Source organism: Juglans regia, chromosome 10 (genome assembly GCF_001411555.2).
Source record: "Juglans regia cultivar Chandler chromosome 10, Walnut 2.0, whole genome shotgun sequence".
In the NCBI taxonomy this organism is placed as follows: Eukaryota; Viridiplantae; Streptophyta; class Magnoliopsida; order Fagales; family Juglandaceae; genus Juglans; species Juglans regia.
In genome coordinates, this window is record NC_049910.1 from 7,954,410 (window position 1) to 7,966,028 (window position 11,619).

At 33.3% G+C, this 11,619-nt stretch overlaps 1 protein-coding gene across 1 annotated transcript; it reads right to left on the reverse strand.

Moving 5' to 3' along the window:
* Positions 1 to 1,830: 1,830 nt before the first annotated feature.
* LOC109017695 lies at positions 1,831 to 3,998 on the reverse strand. Its single transcript, XM_018999899.2, has 2 exons — positions 3,652 to 3,998; positions 1,831 to 2,434 (listed from the first exon to the last, which is right to left on the reverse strand). Exons 1-2 carry the CDS (start codon positions 3,919 to 3,921, stop codon positions 2,072 to 2,074), a joined length of 633 nt encoding a protein of 210 aa, XP_018855444.1. The 5' UTR covers positions 3,922 to 3,998; the 3' UTR covers positions 1,831 to 2,071.
* Between the last annotated feature and the right edge of the window lie 7,621 nt (positions 3,999 to 11,619).

Sequence of the window (11,619 nt, forward strand, 5' to 3'; positions counted from 1 at the left end):
GAAAATTGAATGCTTCTAACGTGCACCATGGTGCGAGGTGCGCACTGTTAGTGATCGCGCTCCTTCAATTTTCTCCTGCAGAGAATGAAAAGCGTAGATTAGCAAAATCATTATTTTGAAATTAAAAATTTAAATCCAATCCTACCTATGATCGTAATAACTGTAAACTTCGAGAATTTCAGAAATACTATTTCGATGTTCAAATTTGTTAAAACAGTTGTTATATCCTCAGATTAATGTGTAGAGTATATCATATATATTATTTAAATAATAAAATTTAATTTGTAAAATTTAAAATTTAAAATTAATATTTAAAATTAAATTATATCATGTAAATATTTTATCATATGTGTTTTACACATCAATTTAAGAATAAAGTTTTTATTTTTTTACTTCTTTATAATTATAATTATTTTTTTTAATAAGAAAACATAATTTCATTGAATCAAATAGATTATAAATTCTTCTTATCAAGCCAAATAGTCTGAGATACAAACATTGGGACATCTTCCCATCACATCTCAATGAGTCAATATTATCCACATTCTAAGCATGTCTTGCCAATCTATGTGCTGCCCCATTATTCATTTTGTGAACATATAACACTTTACATTTATTAAAATTTTTCATAAATCTCTGTATTTCTCTTAACAAATTTTTAAGAGCTCAGAAAGAATCTTCAGAGAATTGAAGCTCATTAATTAGCATCAAGCAAACACTTTCTAAGATTAATTTAGAGATACTCGAGTAAACACAAATTTGTAATTCCTGAAACATAGCTAGAGTTTCAATAGTTTCAAGATTTGCCACTTCATTTTCCATTTTGCTAATTGCTATAATAACTTCACCCCGTTACGAGAATAAAGCACCAACTGCATAAAGGATGTCACTTCCTTTTGGAATTTCTTCACATACAAAGCATACTCAATCACATGCCTTGGTTCATGATAATTATTTTCATATATCAGTTTATTCATTCTTAACCAAAATTCTCTTGCCATTGAAAAGAATGTGAACTATAATTACTCTTTACTTGACGAGGAAGTGCTCTTTACGGATTAAGATTTCTCACAATTTGTTGAATAATGAGATGAGATGAGATGATTTTAGATAAAAATTGAATAAAATATTATTTTTTAATATTATTATTATTTTGAGATTTAAAAAAGTTGAATTGTTTATTATATTTTATTTAAAAATTTAAAAATCTTATAATAATGAGATAAAAAAAGATGAAACTGTTTCTGTATCCAAACGGACCTCTACAATTCGAAGAGAAATAAATACAAAATAGATATTTTATTGTGTTAAATATGTAATAAAATCTATATATTATATATGCTTATCTTTCTTTAAATTATAGAAACATTTTAGAAGATAATAAAATCGTAGAAATCTAAATCCGTTTTTACTTGTCACGATGGACTCTTACGATTCACATTTAGGATGGTTAGAGACGTACGTGGTGCCGTGTGCTTTGGAGATCCCCGTTACGTTGGGTTGGAAGCACCCTTTTAACAAAGATAAATATTTTAGTTATAAATTCTTTTATAAAAATAAATTTATAAATTAACGCGACTTATTGTGTAAGGTGTTTATTACGAGCACATGAGTGCAAAGAAAATTTTGCGACTAAAATAATTCTATTTGAATTTAAAAAACATATTATTTGTGTGATATAATTTATTTTAAAATTTAAATTTTATAAATTAAATTATACCTAGTGAATAATATATATCTTAAATAAAAGTCTAGAGTGTACGAGTTTCAAATAAATCCTACGTTTCTCGAAGGATTTGCATGCACGAGATTTACGCACACTAAACTTTCAAAAATCATTTTCTATTTTAGATATATTGCAAGTGATGGCACAAGCAGATTTTAGGAAAGTGATCCAATTCAGGTTCTGGAAAGAAACATCTCCAAACAACGCCTCTAATCAAGTTGTTGCCATGCATGAACCATCTTTACTAGGGTTGCTGCAGCCGCTTCTTATAGGCAGCCTTCCCTGTAGTAGTACTCCTTATATATATTTATTCTTAATCGCTTTATGCCTTATATATATCTTCCATCATACGTTGGCTTTCTTTTCTTCAGATGTATCATCCTTGTGGGCTTCTGTACCTACTGCAGTTTCAATCGGTCTCTGTGTTTCGGCCTTCTCATGAGCACTGGGAACATCCAAGGTTTTGGTCTCTACAGCTGGTACTATAGGTTCAACTACTAATTCCTCTGTTTCAACCTTCCTTAGAGCATCATCAACATCCGCGTCTTCTGTTTGCTTTCCATCAGTTTTGGTATCTGCAGCTGGTGCGGTTTCAGTCGTTAATTCCTTTGTTTTGGCATTCTCAGGAGCATCAACAACGTCCGAGCTGGCAGCGGTCAATTCAAGTGGAGTTTCAGGCTTTTGAGCAGCAAAATCTGGGACAGGGGTCTGTTCATCCCGAATTCCAGATTTTTCAATACATATATTAGCATTGAAAAAAAAAAACCATGAATTATTCCATGAGAGGCCCATAATTAAAGAAAATGTCATCAATAATCAGTTGTGATATAATAATTAGGCATTAAAAATTCTTCAAGTGCATGGATCTACAACCAAAACGGCCAACCTTTTTCTTATCCCAAATTAACCAAAGTACGTACAACAGGCCAGATTTTATTGATTTTTGTAATTTTAGTAGTAAACGAGTAGGACATCATCCCGTTCAACTATTCACGCTTAGATTTTAATGGTACTCACAATGATGGTGCGAGTAAAGATAAGGATTACAGATCAAAGATCCCTCGCTTTCTCTCAAGGGGACATGAAGACATGACAACATGCAAGGCTTTGAAAAAGGCAGACAGGTCTCATATTGGTTTGCCTTTCACGTAGGTTAATGTAGACCGTATGCACGAACCTCGTAAAGACGCGGCAGAAACAGGCCCAAAGGGGATCGTCCAAAGGCTGCTGCTGGTGGACCTTGAGCACTAGCTAGGACGACACGCTAGCTTGTTTGTCGTGAAGTGAAATATGTGATGCAAAGTTGAATGATATTATACCCTATACCGATTCTCTACCGCTAATGACTCTAACTAAAGCAACCAAAACTAGAGTACCCATCGCGCTTATCGCATCGAAACAAAGAATCAGAGACGACAAACTTGATCAACTGCCAAAAACTTAGCTAAATGTTTTAGAAAGAAAAAAACTACGAACACTTTGTTTTATATTTCTCATGAATGAGATTTTCCATTTCCGGGACTCTAGCTAGTAGCTAGTATAAAAGATATAGCAAGGAGAAGATATATATATTCGCAACGATTTCATCTCGCTAGTATTCTCATGCATGTTTTCCTTCATTTTCTTAGCAAGCAGCAGCAGCCAAAGGGAACCAGACAGATGAAACTCGATGAATAATCGACGAGAGGTAGGTAAATAAAGTAGCAAGTCCGAAGGCAACAACGAATCGTGTTTTCCAGAACAAAAGCCAGAGAAACAGAAACCAGACGAGATCACAAAATCATCAAAAACGAAAGTGGGTTTCTTAATACTTGCAGAAGCAACAAAAACATTACCAAAAACGTAAACAGAATCAGAACTTTCTTTATTTATTGAACTTTGAGTGAAAGGAAAATAAGTAAAGGAAAAAGCAAAACAATGATTACCTCCTTGAACAAGTGGCTGAGGGAACGGCGCTTTCTCTCTTGCTCGTCGACCCTGTCATCATCGACAATCTCCCTGATTTTATCACGACCATCTAATTCCTTCTTCTTATCAGTATTCTCGGCCTTGGTAACGCTAAAAACAACAACATGAGGCGGCTGATCCTTCTCGGTCTTAGCAAGCACGTCGGCGGCACCGGCTTTCTCCTCCTTCTCAGGCCCCGGAGCCTGCGCCTCCTTCAAGACCTTCGGCTTAGTCGCACACCCACCCATCTCTCTCGATATTCCTTCCTAGAAGGCCAAGAAAGAGCGCTTTTTATAAGGAAAGAATTCGGCTGTTGAGATCGAGTTCCGACATTTGTTCTGGGAAAAGAAATAAGGGAAACGACGAACATAATTTTATACAATCATCATCGTACAAAGTTGCAAACCCACAAAATAATATTTTTATCATTATTAATAATAAAAAAACGAATGCTTACTATTTATTTTTATCTCAATTTCACTTTATTACGTAAATATTATATTTTTTATCTCTTTAAATCATTTATTATTTTTTCAAAAAAATTTCAAAAATTAGTGGACAATGTCATCCAATTATATTATGATAAAAAAAATGTTATTCTTACTTTAGAGAATATATTTGAATTGCTTAATTTTTTTTTATCAAACTCTATAACTAAATTTGAAAAAAGAAAAACATATAAAGTATATTTATATCTAGATAAATATTATTGTGACGGTATAAAATACAACATGCCTAAAATGGTTTTCAAGATCCAGCCTATCAAGTGGCCAATCGCTAGAACATAAATGAAGAGAGAGGGAAATGAGACCAAGAGGGACAAGGGATGAGGGTGTCAAGAGGCAAGGAAGTGTCAGGAGAAAGTAGGAAAATAAGAGACGGTCAAATACGCAAAGCAGACATCACTCACCACTATCAAGGCACACGCTTGAAGAGGGTCAGATAAAAGGGACGAACACATACGACTTGAGGGACTTTTTTTTGGGTTCTTCTTCGACTTTTTCTTCAACCTCTGGACAAAGAGTTCTAGGGAGAACATTTTATCCAGTAAATAGATTTACAGCTCCCATTGTACAGTGAGAAATGAGAGACTCTAACAAGCACATTATAGTATATCATCTCTCCTCCCTAAAATCCATGGACGTAGATTTAATGCTGAACTACATAAATCTATATGTCAATTTCTTCTTATTTTTTCTGTATTTAAATATTGTTCACTGTCATAGATGTATGCATGGACATTGTATAGCCGCACCGGATCACCGTCAAGGGCTCCACACCTCACCGATCGAGGCCCAGCACACCTTCATGCATTGAGGAATTGATATTTCTTTCCTTCCGGACTTCAACCTTTTTTGGCGTTAACAATTATGAAATTTATTTTATGTGTAATTTGGATACATGAGGAGATATCTATATAATTTGCCTTTTGGGGAGGTGGCAGTGAATCGTGGGTCGAGAGGAAATGATAAATCATGGGAAAAGGTGGGCAACTTTGTGTTAAAGGTAATGTGAACAGAAAAAAAGGAAGCTGAGGGGAGTTGCATGTCCCAGTTTTGGCAAGATTGTCGGGGGGATTTGGTGGGTTGCGTATGTCCTGCATGTCCGGTTTTTGTGACATGACTTTGGATGTTTTCGGTTAGTGGGAGTACTATGTCCTATTGATCTCGTGTTAAAAGACAACCATATATGCACATCTTTTATGGGTGACACGATTATCACTTAAAAATGGAGAATATTAAAGAAAGTCGGATTATTACTCTATTGATGCTGTCTTTGGGCTGCGAAATATCATTCATGCTTGCTGATATCTGAATTTATGCGTATAAATTAAGGAGGTCGATCGAGATTAATTAATGTATGATGTCCCTATAATTACATGATCGTGTTGGCCATTACTATAAACTATCTATCACACGATCTTGTTCCTAATTTATTATTTCTTCTGATCATCTCCATACCTGATGCTTGCACGTACACATTCTTATATATTTAGCATTAATTATTCCCTTTGCTTATTCGTTCTATCAACCTAATGCAATGGTTTCTCTTTTATTATTAATTGTTTTGAGTAAGTTGGGGATTTTGGTCGAGCTACCACACCAAGAGTGGGCTACATGTAATAATTAAAGAGTAATTTTACATACAATCGTGAAATACGTAAACTTCGCGTAATCGTTTTGAAAAAGAATGAGGTACACTATTTAAAAATTAATTTTTTTCATGTAGGTCCCATGTTTTATTCATTTTTTTCAAAACGATTACACGGCGGTTGCACAATTCACGATTGCAAATATATTTTCTCATAATTAAAATTATGAAAAAAAAGTAACTAATTTGCAAAATATTACAAAAAAAAAAATGATTTGATAAATATTGGTACTGTCACGGATATACTATATATCCATATTTGTTGATATATTGGATTAAAAATATTTAAATTTACGAACCTAAAGTACTTGAATAAAATCAATATCTGCATGCCGTGTTAGCAATATTTAATGCATTGTGCATACAAGTCAAATTTCAAGTAGAAGTAAATTACGATAAACTTTTAAAGACTGGCTATAAGTTAGGAAATCACGGCTATATATTTGATTACCCCTTTTTTTTAAAAATAAAAATAAATTGATTACCCAATTGCACCAAACATTACTCGATCGTGAGAATCCTCGATCCCATATTTATTATTGTACGATCAAAATAAAAAGAGTGATTTAGAATACCATTAATCATGTAAGGAATACAAATAGCTCAAAATCAATCACGTCCATGACGTTGGACTGCACCATTTCTAGGATCTTCTATGATTTTATGTTAGTATTGGTTTGACAAGACAGTTGTTCGATCTTAAATATTTTTAGATATTCTCATATATTTTATTAGAGAGGGTAAAATGGTCTAGTCTAAGAGTCCTAGATCTCACAATCCAAAGAGAGGCCTATCGGTATGGCAAAGTGAAGATGACGGCCTTTGGTAGGCTTGTCCCACCAAGTGAGAGGCCTGTTCGGCCTGGTCCAAGACTAATGAGACGCCGATAAAGGTTGGCAGGGGTAACATATACTGACCTATCAGCCGCCTTGAATCATCATCAGGACATGACTACCGAAAAGCGTACAGGAGAAGCTATAATTACCATTCACCTGATAAAAGGAAGGTGGGCACTGCCAAAACAGGTCGAGGAAGCACAAACTCCACAAGTACTTAGATAATAGCTGCTAGGAAGCGTGCGAGAGAGGTAACCATGACTACTACACCGAGGAAATAAATGTGGATGCTGCTACAGAAGGTTGAGAGGCAACAAAAATGATGGTCGTGAAGTAGTAAACGTGGGAATGTGTGCCGAAAGAACAACCATGGCTCTCCCTCAAAGAGAGAGAGAGAGACTCGTCGGACCTGACTGAAGGGGCACCGAAACGTGAGTCAAAGCTCACGCCATATTAATTATTTTCCTTAGGGCATCACTCCCCCTAAACTAATTCACGTGCATGAGGCCTAAGATACGATGTGATAGCTTCTTGGAATGAAAGTAATAAAACTCCAAACTACCTAGTATAAAAATCTAATCAATGTATGATAAAAATACGAAATTTTAAGGAAAATTAAACACTTCCTAAAAATGAAAACTGACTCAAGCATCGAAGGGTCCCTTGACTACCCTCGAGCTCCCTTCTTTACTTGTATGTTTGCAGGTCCCTTGGTCCACCTCCCAGTTGTTTGAGGAGTTCTCCAGTACGTACGAAACATGTCCAAAATATTCATTTTCAAACATTATTCAAGTATAAAACACTTTCAATTTCAAATCTTCAAATTTTTTATCTAATAATTACAATTTTTCAAAACTATCAAATAAAACACAAAAAGTAATACTACTTTTTTAAAAAAAATTCAAAACTAAAATAATTTGAAAAACTTATATTTAAACAACTATCTTTTAACTTTATAATATTTATATTCAACTTTTTTTTCTCTCATTTCTCAAAATCTAATAAAATATCTTAACTCAAACTATTTCACTATTATTCTAAAGTATATTAAGATATTTTAAGTATCCAAACTGGCCTAGTGTCTCCATTCTAGTTGCAAAATCAGACTTGTCCCTTCCAAAAGTGTGAGAATTATATATTGTATTGCCCTTATTTTATTTATTATTATTATTTGTTGTTTTAATATGATTACTATTGTCAAAGTTCTTTGGACTAATTGGCAATATTTTGATTTCTAGCTAAAAGAAATAAAAAAACAAGGACCGAATCTCCCTTCTACGTGTATAAAAAAGGAGTGGTCGCTATTAATCAAAACAATAAAAGTCAAATTTATTAAGGGAGTGGAATGTGGTTGCCAAGTGAAATGTGAACACAATTATAACCTTGGAATACTTGATTATCATATTTGTCTAACTGATTTATTGGTCTTTGTTTCTAAACTTTATCATCTCTAATCATATTGGTTGATGTATGATATTGTAAATAAATTTTTATATAAGTGATTAACCTATAAAATGATTAAGCTTCATTTATTTTTACAAATGAGATGAGATGAGTTGAGTTGAGATAAAAATTAAAAATTGAATAAAATATTATTAGAATATATTTTTTAATATTATTTTTATTTTAGAATTTGAAAAAGTTGAATTATTTATTTTATTTTGTGTGCAAATTTGAAAAAGTTGTAATGATGAGATGAGATGAGTTAAGAAGTGTTATGAAAACAAATGAGATAAAACAATGTGATTAAAAATGATAACATTTAGAATAAAGAGTAACATTCAACTTAATATTTGAATTACATTCCACTTCTTAGAGCACTAGTAGTGGGTTCAACAAACTTTAACCAAAATTTGACTAAAAAATTCATTTTTACAAATTTAGCTAGCCACTTTTCAACAACATCAAATAATAGGCTCAACAAATATTTTATTATTCTATTAAATTATTGATTTTGAACTTTTCATTTATTTTAATTATAATTTGAATTTCTCCAACGGTTATATTTTTCCAACGGCTATATATCTCCAATGGCCATATTTTCTAACGGCTATATTTCTCCAACGGTTATATTTTCTAACGGATATAATTCTCCAATGGCTATATTCTTCCACTATAAAACATAACATTTCATCAACAATTTCATTCATTTCAACTCAAGTGTCCTTGTGAAACATTTTCTTTTCATTTCCTCTCAATGGATAGTTCACTTTTTCACAAAATGTCACTTATCGATTCAGATTTTGACGAAAACTTTGAGATAGCGAGACAACTTGTGGAAGAAGAAGGATCAAGCTCACGTGGTTCTTCTAAAAAATCATGTAAATTTATAAGGCGCGATCGATTGCAAGCCCACCAAAATCTTTTTCATGACTATTTTACTGATCATCCAATCTATCCTTACAAATATTTTCGAATAAGGTTTTGAATGAGTCGTTCTCTATTTCTTCGTATCCAAGCTGCGGTAGAAGTCCATGAACCTTATTTTGTCCAAAGACGAGATAATTTTGGAATACTTGGTTTTTCTTCCCTTCAAAAAATAACAACTGCTCTGAGGATGCTTGCATATGGTGTCGTGATTGATTTTATGAATGAATATTTGAAGATTTGAGAGACTACGACATTAAGAAGCCTAAAAATGTTTGTCAAAACAGTTGTTTCAATTTTTTTCTGAAGAATACTTAAGGAAACCCAACAATGATGACACTACTAGACTGTTCGTAGTTGGTGAAAAACGTGGATTTCCATGTATGTTAGGGAGCATTGATTGTATGCACTAGAAATGGAAGAACTTCCCAACTGCTTGGCATGGTATGTACTCTGATCATATCCACAAACCAACAATTATTTTAGAAGCAGTAGCTTTTTACGATCTATGGATTTGACATGTTTTTTTTTTTTGGATTATCGGGATCTCATAATGATATAAATGTGTTTGATAGATCATTTATATTTTTTGACCTTGTTCAAGGGCTTACTCCGACTGTTAATTACACTATTAATGGTTATAACTATGTAATGGGATAATATCTTGCTAATGACATTTATCCGCAATGGGCAACATTTGTTAAGACCATCTCAGCTCCCCAAGGAAACAAGAAAAAATATTTTGCTGCAGCCCAAGAGTCCGCAAGGAAGGATGTGGAGCGTGCTTTTGATGTGCTTCAAGCACGATTTGCTATAATTCGTGGACCTGCCCGGTTTTTTCACATTGAAACGCTCAATGATATTATGATGACATGTGTAATTTTACATAATATGATCATTGAAGATAAACGGACTGACAACGAAGAAGAATAGTTCGAATATCAACAGTTGGCAGAAAGCACACATGATCCAGTATCAATTGGCCCTACTCCTGAATTTAGCAAGTTCATTCAACGTGATCATGTTCTTAGGGATGGGAAAATCCATTGTCAACTCCAAACAAATCTCGTCGAGCATTTATGGCAACAATATAATGCCTCATAATGAGTTAAATTCTATGGTTGTATGTCTATGGTTGTATTATCTATAGTTGTATTAAAGTTTATGGTTGTATTGGAGTTTATGGTTTTTATTCTATGATTGTATTAGAGTCTATAGTTGTATTAGAGTTTATAGTTCTTGTTCTATGGTTGTATTAGAAAATCTAACAAACATAAATGTGAATATAACACATCAAGTAGCACCTTCCTCCATAAAACATAATCAACAAGCCACAAATAAAACATTACTCCATAAAATACATAACCAACATTAGAGTAAAAAAAGGCAACAAACATAAAACACTCATAAGTTCAAATCACAAATAAAATATTACTCTATAAAATACATAATAGTTAGTTTTTCATAGTATGACTTGCAAGTATTTTCATTTGTCTTTGAAGATAGTATTGTTGTAGCATTGAAGGCATGATACTTGTATTTAATACCATAATTATTTAATCTTCTTTCTTTTCTTCATTCCGTAATTTCTCCTGCTCAAGTAGCACATTCTCTTTCTGAATACGTACTTCTTCTTCCCTAAGACTCACTTCTGATTGTCTAAGACTCACTTCTGATTGTCGAAGACTCACTTCCTCTTGCCTAAGACACAACATTTTATTGTCATGATCACGTGCTTCTTGCATAAGTACGATTTTACTCTTTCTAATTTCTTTCATCTCATTTAGTACCACGAGATAATCAGATTCCGTCATTTCTTTTCTCTTTCGTTTCTCTTTCTCTGCTTTACGGCCAATTGGTCGATCCAAATTTGAAGATACTGCATGAAAATCCTCATATTTGTCTAAATTTATTGAATTTGGTGTCGAACGATTTGAATTTGATTTTTTCTTCGGCTTCACTATTTCCATATGTTCCACCCACTTTGGATGGAATCTCAACACCCGCCAACAATGATCAAAGTTAAAAATTTTCTTCTCTAACTCTAGAAACATGACCTTTGCCTTGCCAATCTACATACATAAAGCACTATGGTTACTTCAATAGATCAAGTATTTTAATAAATTACTAGCATGTTAAAAAGTCGAAATAAAAGGTGAAGAACATACATTGTCTTGCTCATTAGTACCACTTGGATGCATTCCCTTGACTTGTGCCAAGTAACCACAAAACTTATTTATCGCTTGTTGAATCGTCAACCACTGATTCATTAGAGATGAGTAGTTACGTAAATAGTCAAATTTATTGTTTTCCTCAAAATATTTATGAATTCTTTTCCATAACATTGTATGCTTTTGATCTTTTCCTTACACCGCATCTAATGAAATCTCAAGCCATCCCTCCACAAGCATCAAATCTTCCTCGTTAGTAAAATTATTACCTCGTTGTGGTTTTCGTCCACTCGGTTCAACCTCAATAATCTCAACTCGGGGTGGAGAGAGTTGAGATCCATTAATCTCAATTCTGGCACTCATCAAAAAGTCATTGTTCTTTAAAAGATTTGTGAAGTAGGCATCATAGTGAGTGGATTAA